Source organism: the organism of the source record quoted next, unplaced genomic scaffold (genome assembly GCF_019419815.1).
Source record: "Pyrus x bretschneideri cultivar Hongxiangsu unplaced genomic scaffold, Pyrus_bretschneideri_v1 Contig44, whole genome shotgun sequence".
NCBI lineage: Eukaryota > Viridiplantae > Streptophyta > Magnoliopsida > Rosales > Rosaceae > Pyrus > Pyrus x bretschneideri.
In genome coordinates this window covers 2,808,377-2,827,777 of record NW_025999768.1, presented here as the reverse complement: position 1 = coordinate 2,827,777, position 19,401 = coordinate 2,808,377, and the positions used below count along the sequence as shown (strand labels likewise).

The 19,401-nt window shown below is 37.5% G+C and overlaps 3 protein-coding genes across 8 annotated transcripts; 1 reads left to right on the top strand and 2 right to left on the bottom strand.

The window, feature by feature from the left end:
- Nucleotides 1–4,154: 4,154 nt before the first annotated feature.
- Nucleotides 4,155–5,648, top strand: LOC125467867 (calmodulin-like protein 3). The gene has a single exon (XM_048567217.1). It carries the CDS (start codon nucleotides 4,389–4,391, stop codon nucleotides 5,073–5,075), a length of 687 nt encoding a protein of 228 aa, XP_048423174.1. The 5' UTR covers nucleotides 4,155–4,388; the 3' UTR covers nucleotides 5,076–5,648.
- A 1,394-nt stretch (nucleotides 5,649–7,042) lies between these two features.
- On the bottom strand, nucleotides 7,043–10,099 carry LOC125469626. Its single transcript, XM_048567216.1, has 5 exons — nucleotides 9,354–10,099; nucleotides 8,442–8,577; nucleotides 8,056–8,276; nucleotides 7,692–7,865; nucleotides 7,043–7,462 (listed from the first exon to the last, which is right to left on the bottom strand). The coding sequence occupies exons 1-5, from the start codon at nucleotides 9,561–9,563 to the stop codon at nucleotides 7,376–7,378; spliced, it is 828 nt and encodes a 275-aa protein (XP_048423173.1). The 5' UTR covers nucleotides 9,564–10,099; the 3' UTR covers nucleotides 7,043–7,375.
- Nucleotides 10,100–13,119: 3,020 nt separating this feature from the next.
- Nucleotides 13,120–17,638, bottom strand: LOC103953913. 6 transcript variants are annotated; one of them, XM_048567135.1, is made up of 6 exons: nucleotides 16,848–17,638; nucleotides 16,022–16,516; nucleotides 14,505–14,679; nucleotides 14,311–14,408; nucleotides 14,075–14,174; nucleotides 13,120–13,772 (listed from the first exon to the last, which is right to left on the bottom strand). In XM_048567135.1, exons 2-6 carry the CDS (start codon nucleotides 16,189–16,191, stop codon nucleotides 13,656–13,658), a joined length of 660 nt encoding a protein of 219 aa, XP_048423092.1. In that variant the 5' UTR covers nucleotides 16,192–16,516; nucleotides 16,848–17,638; the 3' UTR covers nucleotides 13,120–13,655. The 6 variants fall into 6 exon arrangements, with proteins under 6 accessions (XP_048423092.1, XP_048423093.1, XP_048423095.1 ...); XM_048567136.1 differs by having other exon boundaries at nucleotides 16,022–16,465; XM_048567138.1 differs by having other exon boundaries at nucleotides 14,075–14,136; nucleotides 14,311–14,404; nucleotides 16,026–17,638.
- Nucleotides 17,639–19,401: the final 1,763 nt, after the last annotated feature.

The following is a 19,401-nucleotide window of genomic DNA, read 5'->3' as shown; positions in this document are numbered from 1 at the left end:
GTGCCTGTGGCTCATGTTGCACTTACTCGTGTACAAATTTGTATTCCATTGTTTTTCACTTCACGTAAAAATGGGTACAATTAGTAAAATTGATGTAGTGTGATATAAAAGCTGGAAAATTGATTAAAATACTCTTAAGTTAGAATCGGCTAGCACTATGAAATTCACTGGGAATTGAGAAAACATCGAAGTTTATTGATTGAATGATAAAAAAGATTGAAAATATAATTAACTCCATTAGTTAGGTTAAACAGAAAACATAAAACCCTAATTTGTGGGAAATTATGAATGTTTCGTAATATTCCTAATTACTTATTCACGTTTCATAACCCAAAAGAAAAACAGGTAAGAAATATCTACTAAATTTAAGAAATACTTGTTAACTATTCTCAACATACTATATATGCAAGAGTGCTCAAAACGCTAAACAGTTACTAACCTAATACAAGGTTAACCATACAAAATGAATGCCCTGGAGAAGAAAAAGCTGTCACAAACAAATCATTTATAATGGTTTTGTTAAAGCAGCTGAAAGCGAGACATGCAGTGCAGTTTGAGAGCAACAACTTGCGCATATTTTTATAAAATTCCACAAGATGTGTGACAAGGCTTAAAAGAATTTTGCAGAGATGGGGCTCATAAGAGAAAAAAACTTTATCTGCAGGGCCATCTGTAGCCCTGCTAATTGCTCAACTTGTCTAGTCCTCTTCCTTGGAGTATTATGTATCATATATCTAGCTAGGTTTTCATTGGCTAACTGCATTCGGGATGGATCAGCTGCTGACAGCTGCTGGGACCTTATGCAGTAATCAATGAGGTGGTGTTATCTACACACCTCATTTTCTATCTCACATATTTCTTTCAATTTCTAATCGTCAGATCGAATAAATTGAAAAAGATAAAAAGACATAAATTAACATGGAATGTGTAAGAGGTAAAATGAGTGTGTGGATAACACCACCCTAATCAATAATCTACTATTTATTTTCTTTGGTCTCAGCCTCTCAGGCAACCAAATCGTAAGTATAAGGTTAAAAGATAGGGTTCGCAGGGAATTGGAACATTCAAAGTTTCAAACATATATGGGCCTCTAATGATGTTATCTTATACTGATTGGTTTCGTCCATCTTGACCATTTGAGATTGTGAAGAGTCTCTGGCCCTTGTAGTTATCAAGATATGCTTAAGGCCCAAAGGTATTGGAATTTGGAAGGAATCCTATAAGCGTGCAAGACTCATGAGTAGATCGGTTCTTTCTTTGTAAATAAAGTATCCATATACCTTTACGACAATTACATCGACAATACGTCACAATGAGTTTAGTATCGGACACACCATATACATATACATATACATATGTGTGTGTGTGTGTCTATAATATGTATATGTACTTGTCCTCACATTTGTGTGAATTGAAACACACTTCCACACCCCCCCCACCCCTTTCTCCCCCCAAAAAAAAACGAAAACCATCTTCTCCCCCAAAAAAAAACGAAAACCAAGTAGAGACCAGCTGCCACTAGACCGGCCTCACATTTGTGTGTTAATTGAAACTCCCACCATCCCCTTTGAAAACCAAGTAGAGACCTGCTGCCACTAGACCGTCCGATCATTTGCGAATAAAGTATCCATGAACAATTGAATTTTTTTGGCCAAACTCATCTTGAAATTGATTCTGGTGGATATGCTTTCCTACAAGTAGTCATATTTGATCGTGGAAAATGGTGTGCACACAAGAAAAGCAAGGCATATATGCTATATAAACAGATTAAAGCAAGGGTGTGCAACATCGTTCACGGCACTTCGGTATGTAGAACATGCAAGTTAATCAAATCCAAAGGACCAAACTGAAGACAATCGCCCAAAAAACTAGTACCGAAATTTGCAGATTTCTCGGTCACTTGTATCGTCTTTTCTGTTACGTATACATATTTTGGTATTTAGTTAGATTGTAATTCAAGTTAAAAAGTATTTATTTTTACACTCGAGATTCTAGGTTCTCTCTAGTATGGTTTGTATCAAAATGAAAAAAAAATCGTGAACCACGTTTCGTGTTCCAAAGAAGGAATTGGATCCCATCCGGATCCACTTTGTTCTTAGTCATTCATTGTGTATCGTACGGTCAAAAATCATTTGACTTTTTTTTTTAATTTAAAATTAAACACAAATAGTATCGGACGAAAACTGACCGTATTATGTACGATGTATAGTTAGAATGTGGAAATCCCTAAGATCCCCGCAAAGTGAATCCGGAAATGATACTCTTCCCCGTAAGAATTCCTACTTCCTTTGTCATTCTGCTTTCTAAAAGCATAAACAGAGAAAATTCCACCTTCCACAGCTATAAGATATGATTGGCATTGATTCATTTTCTTCAATGTTTTTACCTCCAGCACAGCACAAATGATGTTTTGCGATGGTGTGAAGGTGGGGGCAACGTTGGTGCGGTAGTTAGCGGTGCAACATAAAAAAGAGGAGGATTCTTTTTCCTCCTAATCTTTCTCTCTTCTTCTCTCTTCTCATATTTTTCTATTTAAACGGTTACGGTTAAGTTACATTAATATATAAATTGGTTTTTTATTTTTATTTTATTATTATTATTATTATTATTATTATTATTATATATATATATATATATAGACAATAATACAAAAAAAATAATGTGTGAGAGGAAAAGAAGAAATTTGATGGAAATAGAAGGGGAGAAGATCTTAATCCCATAAAAAAACATGGATCCGTCTGCTCCTTTCCAAAGAACACAATTGAAGTACCATTCCACCGAGATCTAGCTAGTGTCCTTTATTTATCTAATTATGTTTGCAACTTACAATTAAAGTGCATTGTTTAAACAAACAAATGAATAAGGCTCGTTTGGAAATGTTTTAAAAATAATTGAAAAGTGTTTTTAGAAGAAAAAAATGTTTTTAGATTCTAAAAGAACTTGAAGTGTTTTCTACAAGAAGCACGTAACTTAAAGTGTTTTTAGGTTCAAAAAAAAAAAAATATTTTAAAAACATTTTCACCAAAATATCTACTTCCTAAGAGACCAAGACCAACACCAAAAACCCTTCAATTTGTTGACCGGCAGAGGTGCAAATTGTTCAACAATCTCAAAAGCCAAAACTAGTCGTACTATCTTCTACGTCTGCCCATCTACAACGACAATGATAGGGACCGGCACCTACTGATTTTCTTAGTGGTGGCAACGGAACAGAATTCTAAGGCTACCGTGGAACTCAAACAAAATAAAGATAAGACTCATTCAAATGAGGTTAAGCCATTTAATTTGTATTCGTTTCATCAATATTGCTCATGTGGCGAAAAAACTCTTAATATTACCTTTGTGGTTAACTCTATTATTGCTATTCAGTACTACAGTTTTGTGGTATTCCTTTTTACTTAGATGTAAGAGGTCTTAGGTTTAAATCTTGTGGACGACGAATTCGATACCAAATTAGGCTATCCATGTGTGACTTAGCTGACCTTTCTCTTCCTTTAGTGTAAAAATACCGATGTACTAAAAAAAAAAAAAAAAAAAACCTCTGTTATTAATTTCAGTTCAAATTGAACATACAATCCTACCGTTATCACTATCTAAGAATTACTTTCAAAGATGACATCATGTGTTTTGTTTTTTAATGGACCAACTAGTGATATCATCACGGTAGTTTACTCTTCTGAAGGTCGGAAAGACTCATAAAGACATTTCAACCTCTCCATGATCATTATCATGTGATTCACAATGACAAAAATTGAACTCAAGACATACCTTGTGGAATACAATATATGTCAGGAATTTGTCCTCTATCATTAAGTCACCTCTTCGTGAATAAGATGACCTTGTGTTTAAGTAGCTCTAGTTAGGAAGAAATTTCACTATCCTAGAGGCGGACCATGTAGCTATGCGAGCATGCGCTCACACAGAGAGAGTTGTCTGTTTGGAACACGCACTCAAACTCACCTGATAGGCTAATTGTCTATGATGCCGTACGCAGATAGTCGGGCAAAGAACTCCCTCCAAATTAGGGCAGTGTACCCATGTATAATTGGAAGTCAACTTTGAGAGTACTACTGTTAGCAAAAATAATACATACAATTAGTAAGTAAGAAAACAAATGTATGTTTAAGTGTCGCATTATTTTATGTTGAGATCACGCGGTTTGTGGGACAATGGAATCGAAAAGCATACCAAAAACCGCGTAGTGCTGGAAGATGTAATTTGGAAGATTTTACCAAAGACTTTGATAAGACGACAAAGTCAGTTCTTCTCCTTGCTCTTTGCCTCCTCGTCTTCTTTCTTCTTCTTCTTCTCCTTCTCCTTCCTTATCATTTTCTTCTCCTTAGTAGCTGAAAAAAAAAAAAAAAAAAAAAAAAAAAAAAACAGAAAAAATGGCGGTAACCACCGTACTTTTATTAGCAGTCTTATTCATAGCTGGCCTCGTCAATATTTTCTTTCGTTTTCCCACCACCAAGCTCCTTGCTTGGTTTCAATCTTTGTCCAATCCCTACTCCACTCCTACTACCACTCCAAGCAAGGACAAAGATAATCTTGTTGTGAATAGTATTAGTCCGCAACCAAAAGTAGCAGATCAGGCGGCGGAGCTGAAGCAAATGTTTGCCACATTCGACAAGAACAGTGACGGGTTCATCACAAAGCAGGAGCTCAAGGAGTCACTGAAGAATATCAGGATTTTTATGAGTGATGCGGAGGTGGAAGAAATGGTGAAGAAGGTGGATGCTAATGGAGATGGGTTGATTGACTTTGATGAGTTTTGCATGCTGTGCGGGTCCATGCGCCGTCGGGATGATGGGGGAGTGGAGGGCGGGGATGGGGGAGGAGCGGAGGAGGAGCAGGAGTTGAAGGAGGCGTTTGGTGTGTTTGATAAGGATAAAGATGGGTTGATTTCGGTGGAGGAGTTGGCGGTGGTGTTGTGTTCTTTGGGATTGAGAGAGGGGAATAAGGTGGAGGATTGTAAGGAGATGGTGAAGAAAGTTGATAGGGATGGAGATGGTATGGTTAATTTTGATGAGTTCAAGAGGATGATGAAAGGTGGAGGACTTCTATTAGCCCACTAATTAGGTATTGATCTCTAATTAAGCTCCTACTTCCAAAGCTAGTAAGGTTTAATTACCATCATCAACTTCTTGCATTAAATGGTATGCATAATTGGCTTGAGACATCGTTTCTCAAGTTTAGGTACTCTTACCTCCAAAGATCCAATAAGTTTCATCACCCTTCATCAACTTGTTACCGAAACAACATTCATACTAGGTGATTGGATTGAGATGCCGTTTCTCAGGTTTAGGTAGGTATTCCTCGTGTCCAAACACATGCACCAAGTTGTATGGGAAACAAGAAAAACCAGACATTGATTAATTTGCAGCTTCATCTTCAACTCACAACCACCCTGTGTCATGGCATAGGATGCCATTCCTCCCTAACCAACCTTCTTCGCTGTCTCTCTCTAAAGTAGTAGCCTTCATTGCTGTCTCTCTCTAAATTAGTTTATTTTAACTTTTCATTGGCAGACAGACCATCATGGTCAATGCCCTTATGGGTTTTCAATAGACATTTACCTTTTACCCCCTCTTGCTGTGTGATATTATTATCTGTAATATTTCTCTCCAACCTTGATGAGTTCAACAGCATATGATGTATTGCAATTCTTTTCTATACAAGCAATATCGGGAAGAATGAAATTGAACTCGAAATCAAAATCTTGAGACAAAAGGTGAATAGTCCTAGCCAACTGAGCAACAAACCGCTTGTTGAATGCTCTTAACTAATTGAGTTATAAGCCGTTTACAATGTTTTGTTTTGTGTGTTATAGTTTCACACAACTGTCGTCAGCTTGAGGCCAAAAAGAAAAACAGATGTTGTCAGCAATTTAAATATTTTTTAAGCCTGTGAAGTTTCCAAAAACTCATCTCTAGGCCATGTTTGTAGTTTTCTGTCTAGACATGTGCCCAATTGTAAATTTCATGGCTGGCTGAAAGCATATTGTGAATAAATCAATACAGCCTAGGATCTTCGTTGGCATTTGCATTAAAAAAGGAACAAAAGCAAAAGCCAAAAGAAAAAGTTAAAAGGGATCATTATATATATATTTCTAAACGATTAAGATTGTATATAAAATATTTGAATAATTGTAAAAATCAAATTTCTCAGCTAAAACAATTGTGGCATTGAAGCGACATCCGTATTTCTGCTGCTATATCAAAATTTTCTGCAACATAGAATAGTGCCGTCTTCATGAAGCAATTTCCCTGTCCATCGAGTAATCAAAGTGATTCAGAGAAAGTCAAGTTTATGGTGCGAAAGAGATCCCTTGCATGTACGAAACGGCAAATTCATATGGAGGTGGATTCTCTACCCTTCTATTCTCATCCCCTTCCATCACCTCATCTTATATATTATTTTTTATCTTATTATCTCTATAAAAAAAATTAATATAAGATGTTAATGTGGCTTAACCGTGACCGTTCAAATAGAAGGGTATGAAAGGGTAAAGAGATTAAAAGGGTAGAGAATTCTCCTCCAATTCATATTCCCACTTACTTATTTTTGGTAATCAATTCCCACTTACTTTTTATATACAGAAATTCAAACGATTTTGAGAAAATAAATTTCGTGGACAGGACCTCAAGTTGAGTGCAGTGATAAACACTTTTAATTACTTAAGCTACAAGTCTCTTACAGACCACACAACTTATTCACATTCACCGGCGAACAACCCGGGATAGATAGAGGTAGAATACCAGAGAGACCGTACTTTTCAAAGTTTCTCTTTCATCCTTCAATACCTCACGAAACCCCGGCCAAAACCACACGTCCGGGTTTCCCTGCCCATCGAAATGGCATTTGGAAGTGTTGCTGGCTTAACGTTTAGGTTTCGGCATAGAGCAAAAATCGGGGAAAAGGACAAGGAATGAACGATGCCCACGGAAGCAAAGATGCCATTCACAGATGATAACTGAGATCAAATTTTGGATCTGTACGGTCACTTGGTGGACACAAAAAATTGTAGAGGATGCATGGAATGTACAAGAATTCAGCCGACGAATTCGATTGAATAACAGGGTTTAAAGCATAAACCATCTTTAATTGAAGTATAAAGATACAATTAAATCACTAAATGTTTCTTCCTATAAAACCTACATAACATCATTGTGCCTTCAAATAATTCCGAATTACAGACATCGGCCAAATGGCAACCAGAACATATCCCTGACTTCCGTCTTTCAACGAAACTGAGTTGTGATTTCCCAATCAACACAAATACAGTTTGAAGTGCCTTCATGTCATTAAAACTTACACACGAAAGCACGTGATCCATCCACAAAGCCGAAGAAACGTTTATCTGTATACAAATTCTTTAGAAAACATCCGGATGAAAATGCCCTGGGATGGAGCTGCTTTGTTGTGCCTGCTTTAGGTGCATTGTAAGTGCATAGTTGTTCACCTGATAAGGTATAAAAGAAGTAATCAAATGATGGTGATCAGCAACAAAGAATTTAGAAAACTTAAGCAAGCAATGACCAGGATGAAGAATCAACTTAAAAAGGAACGGTAACAGGCTAGCAAGGAGATCATGTAATGAGCTGTTTGTATAAAGCAAACAAGACCATGTTCTGCTCCCAAACTTCCATCGAAATATAAGCTTGTATAGTGATTAGGTTCCTGAGCTCAACCTCGAGGGTTCTCAATTGTTCCTGGTACTGGGCCACCAGTTGCTTCAGATGCTGCAATTCCTGGCCTCTATCTTCAAACTCCTTCTGCCGTTCATGCTGAGTGGATACAGCCCGCTTTAAAATTGTATTTTCCTGAATAATAGCTTCCAATTGTTCCTTCAGCATCATATTTTCCTACAACAAGGAAAAACAAAAGTACAGCTAAAGCCATTATGTAAAAAAAAAAAAAGGAAAATTAATAGATGTTGCATCCTCAAACATTCTCCCGGTTTTCAACTAAATGCCAAGGGAAGAAAAAAACAAGAAGCAACTAGACAAAGAGACATATATTGGACATGCAATATATGTAATTAAGAGGTCATACCTGGCGAAAGCTTTGGGCTACCTCTGTGGTTGCACGAGCACTAATAGACTTCTCCAAAGCCTCAAGCACCCTTGAAGCACGAGCTTTAGCATCGTCCATGTTAGAGGCACTCATCATCTCTCTGACAACAAGCTCCACCCACTCTGCTCCATCCTTGGGAAGGTTATTTTGCACTGATGGATCATCAATAATTGCAACCTCTCCATTTGTTGCTACCGCACCTGAAACAAAATATTGATCCACCCCCCTTAATGTCTACACTACTAGCAAGATTACCAAAAAACTTACAGATTCACTTCTTGAAAGACTGTCACAGTGGTAAGCCCTGTGGAAGGTGAGACAACGATATAACTTTGTAGGTAAAGCAAGAAAGTATCTGCTCATACTTTGTGATTGGAGTTGCACATTTGCTTCTGGCGCTATATCAGATTTTCCTGCTGCAGAACCTAAACGTAGCTCATTCAAACTTTTGATAGCCGAATCCAAATCACCACCACATTCTTCAAGTGCTCCCTCCAGAAGCTAGGATAATAATTTCAAAATGCTTAGTAACTTGTCATCTTAATTAACTAGATATGATGCACATCCTCCAAAGTCGAAGGATATTAAGAATCTACGACAAGAAAAACAAAAATAGCACGTATATGCATGCAGAGTTTCAATTACGGGAGGTCACCAATCACGTTGGGTTGTTGATCGAGTTACACAACAAATGTCAATGCAACCAACAACATTGAAGGGGCAGCGTACATCCGTGTCACACATGTTTAACTCCCTGTATAGTGTGTGTATATATACACACAAGCGCACACACATACGTATCTGTATGTAAACATACACTTCATGGCAGTCGGAAAATCAGAAATGCAACAAAGCAAATATGCCAGAGAACGAAGATTTAATATAAAAAAAAAATGATAGAGAAACATGTAATATGCCACGAAATGATCAACTAGACTCAAACCAATTATCATAAAAACAGCCCGAACACACGAAAATGCAAGAGGGATTCCATTTGTAGTTTCACAATTGAACTAAACAATTCAAGGTAATCATGGCATACGAAATTCGGGTACGCCGAAAACTAAGAAAATGCGTTCCCTTTAATACTGGGCATTTAAATTAGGCTCGCTAACCCAATCCGGTCCTATCCAATCCAATCCAATCCAATCCAAGCAATCAAATTTATCCCTTCGAATGATGCATACAACAATAAAAATCAACAATTCCAACATAATTACACAGAATTGATTAATTAATGAAAAAAAGAAGAAGAGAAAAATGAATGAAATGTGAACCTGGTTGTCCATGTCCGGGAAAACGGCCCTGAGGTGTTCGATCAAATGCGAGGCAGCAAACGACGTCGTGGAGGGAGGAGAGAAGCGAACAGGGGAGGAAGAAGAAGAGCAGCGGATTCTCTTGGAAGCGGAGGAGACGGGAGGGGAAGTCGACGGCAGCGAGTTGTCTTCGAAAATCGATGATCTCTTCCCGCACACTACGGCAGACATGTTTTGCCTTCTCTCACTCTCTCTCTTCTTCCTCCTCCCTCTCCCCCGCCGTCGGCTTCCTTCTCATGCAGCGCACCGTTTCGATTTCAGTTTTCCCCCAATTTCCAACCCTAATTTCCGATCCAGATCGCAACCCCCTCCAATTCCAACCCCTAATTTCCCCAAATTTGGCAACAATTACAATTTCAAAGTTTTATGGGGAGAGAAATATAATATCGGGAAAGTATTTAATCGGACATTGAATCTTTGGTGCTTCTGTGTTGCTTTCTCCCATGGGGCTTTTGGCTTTTGGAGTTTCCCTCCAGAGCGGATCACCGGTAAGGAGATTGGTGATAGAATAACGCCTGGTTCACGAGGGCCACGAATCAGATGACGACACGTCAGAGAAGAATGGTTGTTAAGTTTGTTGGTGGGGTACGTGGATGGTCTCTATTGGGCAGTGCTTGAGAGTGTATGGGAAGTTGGAGGTTGGGTGTGTGACGTTATCATGTCGTGAGTTTTCTTATTATCTTTTGCTTTGTTTGACGTTGCTCGGTCGTTTGGTTCAAGGAGCCGGCGCCGCCCTGGATTGCAAGTCAATTAAATCCTCTCTCGCTCTACGTTTTCCATTTTTTAATGATTTTTTATGGGCTGGGTAAGAGGCCCAACCCAAAGTCAAGCCTACGTATACTTGCAATTGCACATTATTTTACAGTTTTATTGATGGTGATATTTATCAGACGTCGGTCTGACTGTCTTTTTTTACAACATTGATATTTTGCATTAAAGAGATGAGAGTTCGATTAAACCATATAATAGATAGCTTAATTTGGTATCGAATTCGTCATCCACAAGATTTAAATCTAAAACCCTCTCACTTCCAAGCGAAGAGGAATACCATCAAACCATAGTACTGAGTGGCAAATACAACTATATTTGAATGTGTTATTTGAAATGCTATATTCTATGGTAGAAGAGATTTTTCAATGTGTTTGGAACACGTGGTACATTATATGTTATTATACAAATAGAATGAAGTTTTTTTCTTTCAAGTGTTCATCTACTTGTATAATGACATATGACGTATTTTCTCATATTCAGGCAGACTCAAAATTATCTCCTATGGTGGAAGTGTGATTTTAAATTGACTCACCCCCTTCACAATCCGACTGTTCTGGATCCTTCAAATATTTAGGGTTTCCATTCCATGGTTTTTCCCTGAGTTCCGGAGGCAAGATTAGCATCATTGGAAGTTGGAACCAAAAAAGTGCTCCAGCAATAAAAATTGGATGTAAATTAATAGACTGGAGAGTGTGACCCAACGAATGACAACCACCAACCTCCACTGAGTTGAAGGTGACGATGGAATGGGGCTTCGTGTTCTGATGCACAGACTTGGCTTTTCAGATGGTGGAGTGAAAACTAGTAAAAAGAAGCATATAAACCCTAGCATCAAATCACATACTCTTAGGATTATTATCCCCAAACCCCAGCATGATACCATATTTGATGCATGAAATTCTCCGAATTTGGTGGCGTTGGTTCTAACCATTCATACTTGTATGACTCACAAAGTCAGAATAGTTAAAATCTTAATTGAAACGCATGCACGACTAATCTTAACACTTTTGTAAAAGCTTTACTCATATTAAATATGATGGAGCTTGATAATATGTATGATTTGAGTTGGATGTTGTTTGTCCAGATAATTCATGCTTACGAGACTCACAAGCAGAAAACGACCATAATCAGCCCGGCGCTATCACGATTGATCCCACCACTAGGCTTGATCATACGCATGATCTAATTTGGGGTCCTACATGTTGGCCAATATATGGCTCCTTGTTACCAAGTAAGTCCCAACTTGAAAAGGGTTTTGGTATATTTGCTATGCAGGGCATATGTGGTTTTCACAATTCAATTCATTACACATCCTCCATCTTTCGCCTCCTATTGTCCTACAATGCAAAGCTTTCAGATTTTGGTTTGGCGAAATCCCGGTTGAGGGAGACAATACGCATGTTTCTACTAGGGTTGTTGGAACATATGGCTGTGCTACTCCAGAGTATGTTAAGGAAGATCATAACAGATGGTTCAAATTTTTCGAGACATTCGAAATTGATACAGTACAATCCTTATGTAATACTTAGAAGTTTAAGAAGACTGATAGCTATCATGTATGTTTTACGGACAAGGATTGTCTACCCTCCCGTACCGTCCTATTTTGTAGTGGTCACGGTTAAGTCACGTCAACATTTTATATTATTTTTTTTATAGAGATAATAAGATAAAAATGAATAGTAATATAAAATGTTGACGTGATTTAACCGTGACCGAACAAACAGGAGGGCACGGGAGGGCACCAGAAGTGGGAGGGCAGACAATCATTGTCCATGTTTTATATGTATTACATTCAAAGAAAAGAGAGTCAAACCTTAAGAGCAAAGCACTCGGGAAATATGAATGTCCAAATGAGCTTAGCTAGGTGAACTTATTTTTTAATCCTATTGGTTCAGAACATAATTAACTCAAAGATCTCTGTATGAGTTTCTTGTTTCATAAGAAATTGGAGGTCTAACCGGTACAATTTGTGTTCCCTTCGTTTTCGCAGGACACTTGACATCTAAAACTGATGTGTATACTCAGGAGAAAATAGAGCCTTGGTGTGGTTTTAGTTAAGATTTGAACAGGAAGAAGATCCAAGGACAAGAAATGCCCTAGCAGAGAACAAAACCTTGGGGCATGGGCTCGGCCACATTTAGCTGACAAGCGAAAGCTTTCCTTTCTAGTGGATCCACGCTTGGAATTGAACTACTCCATTAAAGGGGTCCTGAAGGTCTCACAATTGGCTTACAGCTGCCTTAGTAGGGACCAAAATCCCACCCTACAATGGATAAAGTCGAGAGGGTTCTTACTCCGTTGCAGGATGTCAATGACCTCGCCATTTTATCTCATAATTCTCGTTTATCTCAACAAGGAAGGCGAATGAAGAAACCTGACGGAACTCACCAGCTCACCTACAGCCAGTCTAAGAGCATCAGAGACTCTCCGTTAAATACTGGCAAGCAGCAACGCAGATGATTGTTGCGCTTAGTCAATCCCTTTCCTGGACTGCAGACTTGACACACGATTGAATGAAACAAAGGTCGCCTTTTGTTAACGGTTGTATATGAAATCTTCGAGCCAAAGTGACAAGTGGAAGAGGCTAGGAGAGCTCACATCTGATATTTTGGAATCATCATTCATCACGCCTACGTTTCATTTGAGATATATATTTGCAGCTAATTAATGTCAGCCACTTTGATCGAAATTTTGCAGTGTTATAAAACATATAGGCGAACGATCAACGTGATTTATATGAGTGATGGAAGTAAGGTATAATATTAAGGGTGGTGCTATATATCCACACACCCTTTTTTACCTTCCATATACATCTCTCAATTTTCGGTCATCAAATCAAATGATTTGAAGAGAATCAAAGAACATAAATTAAGATGAGTGTGTATGACGTAAAAAGAGACGTACATGAATAGCATCACCCTATTAAGAAATAGATTTATGTTTTGTACCATGAACAGATTTGTAATACCACATGGCATTACAATAAAAAACTTCTGGAAATTTCAACTTTTTTATTCTCTCTTACATTAAAATTTATTGAAACTTGCTGTAAACATACAGATGAAGACAGATATAATCCTCTTATGATCTACCATTTCGATACATAAAGCCCTGGCTTTCATCTGCATCCTCTCCTCTCTTAGTCATGCTGCACCTTCCTATAGGTGTACATATATGCTCTCTGCAGAGTCGGATTTCAAACTGAAGCTGATCATCTGGAGATCTAGTAACCTCGATTTCAGTTTTCGTAATCGATCCATGAAATATTTCAACAATTTACAATTCTCTGCTGGTTGTTCATTGGGCTGTACACATGATTTTAACTAACAAGTTCCCTGTGATTCTTGCTATATACAACTATAAACAACGCACATGCCTTAATAAAAAAATGAAAGAATCGGATTTCTCAAGTGGAAGCATTCGTCTACAAACCCTAATATTGCATGCATGCATGCATACAAATTATTCATGTGTGATTGTCATTCATCATCATCACAACTTCACCAGCTGTTCATAAGTAGAGATGTCACATATCCTTTTCCTCCACAACCCTATCCGCCGCTTTTCTCGCTCATACTTAATTATTGAAGCATGTCGAACAAAAAATATCTGCACATTTTAAACCAAAATTACAATATATCATTAAATCTTGGAAGTCAAGAAAAATTAGATGAAAATTCAAGGAAATTTAGTAAAATAATCAGAAATGAAATCTCAATTGTTGAATTGATCAAAATCAAATATTGAAGACAATACTGATCAAATATTGATAACATAACAATAGAATATTTGATGATATATTGAAAACTGATCATTTCAGCAATTGAGATTTAAAAATTAAATCATTTGTTCTAATTTCTCAAAATTCAAAGCAGAAGTTTAAAGGTGACAATAATATATAGCTAGACAACCTTATCGCCATCTTTGATTCCAAAAGGTCGGATTAATGCTTTGTAATCGAGTAGCTTCTGACCTTCATAGCATAAGCAAAAATTACCCCACACATGTGACCTATTCGGAAATTTCAATAGTTACTTGAATCACTTTTTTCTTGTATAAATATATTAAAGAAATTGTACAAAATATATATACCTTCTAGTTACTTTAAAACAAACCAAATCCATGCCGAGATTGTATTCATACGTACCATGAAATCATTTCATCTATCGACGACTGACTAAAAACATCTTTCACTGCCTCGTTCAGTTCGGCCACGGTCGCCGTCTTCGAAACTTGAATCTCTGCCTCCATTGAGAAGAAGAAAATCAATTAATCACAACACACACGATGCATGTACGTACGTAAAAAGCATGATCAGCGCATGATATTAAATTTATGTACCAAAGCTAGAACCATCCAATTTGATGACGAAGAGCGTAAGCGGCTCCTGGGGCAGCTTTTGGTAAGCATGGTTCTTCCGACCGCTGCTGCTGAGCAGTCTCCGCGGAGATAGAGATGCCGGAAACAGGCTGCAAGCGGCGGCATTCGTGGCCAACTCTTGTTCACAAATATCCACCTCCATTTTCATGCACAAAAACCAACTCAAGAAACTAAATTTCCTCAGCCTCAACGAGACGTGCCCTAAAATTTAATTACAAAATAAAAGTTTGTTGGGAGTGTTTGATGGAGTTAATTACCTAATGGAAATATATCAGAAACAGAACGTGTTTTCAACGCGTCAACTTAACTGCTCTGATGGGAAACTCAAGATTTTAGGTCCATGACTATGTCATAACCATGAATAAAGCAAATAGGTGGTACATCCATCAATTTCTAAACCCTACATGCTCGGCTGTATTTTTGGGCCGGGGCAGAATTTAGATTAATGGTCAGAATTTAGTCTAAAAACTAAAAATATGGGTGGCGGTGGTTGCATATAAATATGGGTAGCGGTGGTTGCATATGTGCCTCTAACTCAAATGGTTGACCTAATTAAAGAACAAAAAGAGATATTCTACGGAGATTATCTTAAACTAAAATTTTTTTATGGACCTTTTGACACTTCACAAGTTAATGTGAATTTTCATGCTAATATTTTAAAATATTGGACAAAAAATATGAGGTGGTAGAGAATTTATGAAGAGTCTCAAGTCTCCATTTCACAACAAAATAAAAAAAATACAGAAAGAAAACGTTAGGTTAGTGTGAACGTGTATAACTAACCAGGGTCAAGAAGAACAAGTATCGTGAGGGTACAAAGAGAACTTAATTTGAAAGGAAAATTAGTTATATTGACATACAATGCTCAAGCAATATATATAATTTGAAAAACAAAAGTTCATCATGCTATTTTAACATTAAATTTGATGATTCCATTACTTTCCTATATTGGCCTATACGGTTATTTTTCTAGAGAAAGAATGAGAATAATAATATGTTTCTCCAAATTTAGGAAGGTAATTAGCTCTTCTGTCTTAAAAAAAAGTAGGGAAATGCTAGGAAGATTATGTTTTAAAATCATATTTTGTAAATCATGTGATGCGGTAGTTGATGATTGGATTATTTCTTTGATGATTCAGAGAAGAAATTTAATCATCAGTCGCCACATAATATGGTTCAAGTAGATGATCTTTTAGCATCACCCAAAACAATATTGTTCTACATATGACATTAGTTACCATGGGAATTTTTCACTTTAATGAACTCTAAAAAAAATTACTTCTGTGACTATATTTAATTTTTGTTCAAAGAATGTAAGTTACAAAAATGTGCATGAAAGCAGTATGATAGTATAAACTCTCATTAAGTATAGATGATAAGGGAATACTACATTTGAAGTTGAATGTACGTTACTATGTGCAGAAAGTTGAGGTTCCATCATAAAACTAATTGACAATATGGAGAGTAGCTTAACTTACTTACTGGCCCATACAATGTCCCTCCTCCCATCGATATGAGATTCACTTTCAACACACCCCCTCAAATGTGACAAATTTTCAAGTCTAACACCTGAACAACCCAAATGGGGTGACGTGGAGCACGTGTGGCCATTTGGCTTCACACATGGGACAACCTGCTCTGATACCATGAAGAAAGTTGAGTTCCACCATAAAATCAATTGCCAATAATATGGGGAGTAACTCAACTTACTTATAAACCCGTACAAGGTCCCTTATCCAAGTGAGATTCATTCTCAATACTATGTTAATCAATCAAAAGTAAAACCAGATATTCGAACCATAAACCAACAATCACAAGAGAGAGGGAGGAAGATTGCATATCTGTGATCGATCTCTCTAGATCGAAGACTGCTTGGAATCAGAATTATGAACTAGTAGATGACCCGTCGATTAGCTCTCCTGCTTCAAGTTCGAATTTCCACTCTTATTTTGTTGATAAAGAAAGACTAATAACTAACAAATAGAAGTATAAATTCGGTCAGGAATAACATTAAACCATGCGATATCTTGCAACAAGTCACATAAATTAGTCCAGCTAGTCCAGAAACCCTAAATCAGTTAATAAAAACCTGATGAAGTTAGAGAGGAAAAGCAATTGATTTAGTTATGAATAAGCAACAAATAATTAAGAAAGTGATATTGGCGCGGCTCAATCTGAGATCAATTTACGCCAGCGGGGATGTGTAAATCTGTCTTCGGATTGAACCTCACCAACATCGCTTTCTCCCTGCTGCTTCTCAAACATGCATATCCATGCCATAAAAATGAAGATAAAACAAGCTACCATAAAAGAGCAGATGTTCTTTCACCATGAACCCGAAAGCACGTCAAGTCGTTGAAGAAATGTGGACAAATCTAAAGAGTTTGTAGCGGTCTTTTTGCCTTTTGAGCAGGGCTAGCTGCCTACCCTTGACCTAATAAAAGGGGCAAAAGTACTTGAATTAAAGAATACCAAATATGGTCCCATGTCGGCTCCATCAAACCAAATTTATTTTCTTTTACAAAGCGATTTTTAATTCACTCTAAACTACGAGATGAGAGATTCGATCTTAAATGTAAAGGAAGGAGTACATATTGCTCTAACCAACATAACTACACATTTACGACCAAATTAAAGAACAACGGTTAGAGAATATTTTTTAGGTAAATTCCTATGGAGAAAAATTAAACTAATTAAGGTGGCTGCTAGCTTAGTGGGGTGGAAGGGTCAAAGGTATATAGTGGATTGTAGGGTGTCGAATTGGGGTCAGTATTTGTTGAAGTGGGTTTGTGGGATCCATAAAATATTAATAACTTGCATCTAATTAGCACCATCGAGTCAAATGCTTTGGGCAATAACATTTTATATTCCACACCATAAAAAATAATGCAGACACAAAAATATCGATAGCTATTGAAGTGGGATTTTAAAATCATGCATGATACAAACATTACATGCAGCAATAAGAAAGATATACAAGAGAACAAAAATCTGAATACAATTATAGCACAGATGGGATATCTTCTAGAAACAGCCGTACATGATATCTTAGCTATATACATATATTTACATATAGACTTATATATGTAGATATCTATATACACACACTATGGTTATGGATTTAGGTTAACAGTTGTCAAAACAAACAAATGCAGAGTTTTTGAGCTAGTTAACAAGTGTGCCATATATATAACAAAAGAAACAGCTATCTGCAGGATGAGAGAGAGAGAGAGAGAGAGAGAGAGAGAGAGAGAGAGATGAGGGAGAGGTGAAGAGGGAAGGGATGGAGAGGGATGAGAATGTATACTGGTAGGTTTTACCTCGGGATGAGAGGATATGGGAAGGGGGAGAAGAAGAAGAAGGTGAGTGGAATGATGTGAATGGGGAGCAACACTACTTTAGGGTTTGTCATGCTTAGTTTGTACTCAAATAAATCAACCAACTTCCCCTGCGCATGCACCTGAAATATTCTCCCACCAAAATACCAAAACAGCTCCTTTAATGCACCTCTCTTTCTACAATATTTTATCAATATTTCAGACCCCCACCCTTTTCAATTTAATTAGTATGTCATGCTTTTCTTCGATGATTAATTATTTAATCTAGGAATAAGATGCTTGGCTTATCTGTAATACATACACAACTGTATTGCATTTAGTCATTTTTTAAAGTTGTTTGATCAATTTTTATAGAACACTCATACCAAATTTAATCTAAACTACATGAAATTTTAAAATTCTTCATCCAAACATGGCATAACGGATAATTTGCAACTTTGCATGATACACAATTGGTATATCATTATCATATACTGAAACAGTAACAGAAAGTGAGATGAAAATATAGCTCGCAGCATATTTAGGCCTCCTACTATTATGCAAACTTAAGTTAGACCTAAGTGGCACTTGGTACGTAGTGCCCAAATAAGTATAAAGAATGTACAGGTATAGAAACTAAAATGATGGTGTAGACATCAAAATTTCGGTGAAATGAATGTTGACCAATAATTAAAATTTCAATGTTCACGTGTCACATAAATTTTACATGTAGCGTGTGATTCAACGAAAAATCGAAATAAATTGGAAAAGTCATCAAATATGACACGTGTCAATACCTGGCAGAAATGATTTATTTCATCTGATTATTTAAATCCAAAAATCAAGTTTTGGAATTCTATAAATAGGAGGCCAAAGGCATTCATTTGGGGGGAGAAGGAAGGGAGGAAAGAAGAAAGAAGGAAGAAAGAAGGAAGAAAGGCAGAAGCCTTGAAACTCTAAAGCTCTCAAGCAAATCCCGAAGGATCGAGAAAGCAATCTTCGTTCATCATCCATCAACCTTCAAGATCAAGCCCCAACGGCCCTTGAAGAACATCCACCAACCTTCAAGATTAAGCCCAAAAGCCCTTGAAGATCCGCTCATCCGTTCATCCTTCAAGATCAAGCCCCAACGGCCCTTGAAGATTCATTCATCATCCGTTCAACCAACTCAAGATCAAGCCCCGACGGCCCTTGAAGAACTTCCACCAACTCAAGATCAAGCCCCGACGGCCCTTGAGGAAAGTGTTCATCATCCATCCGTTCAATTCAAGATCAAGCCCCGACGGCCCTTGAAGAACTTTCACCAACTCAAGATCAAGCCCCGACGGCCCTTGAGGAAAGTGTTTATCGTTCATCATCCGTTCAATTCAAGATCAAGCCCCGACGGCCCTTGAAGAACTTCCACCAACTCAAGATCAAGCCCCGACGGCCCTTGAAGAAAGTGTTCATCGCTCATCATCCGTTCATCCTAAGATCAAGCCCCAACGGCCCCTTTGGATCAACAACCTCAACAAATCCACACATCCGTTCATCCTTCAAGA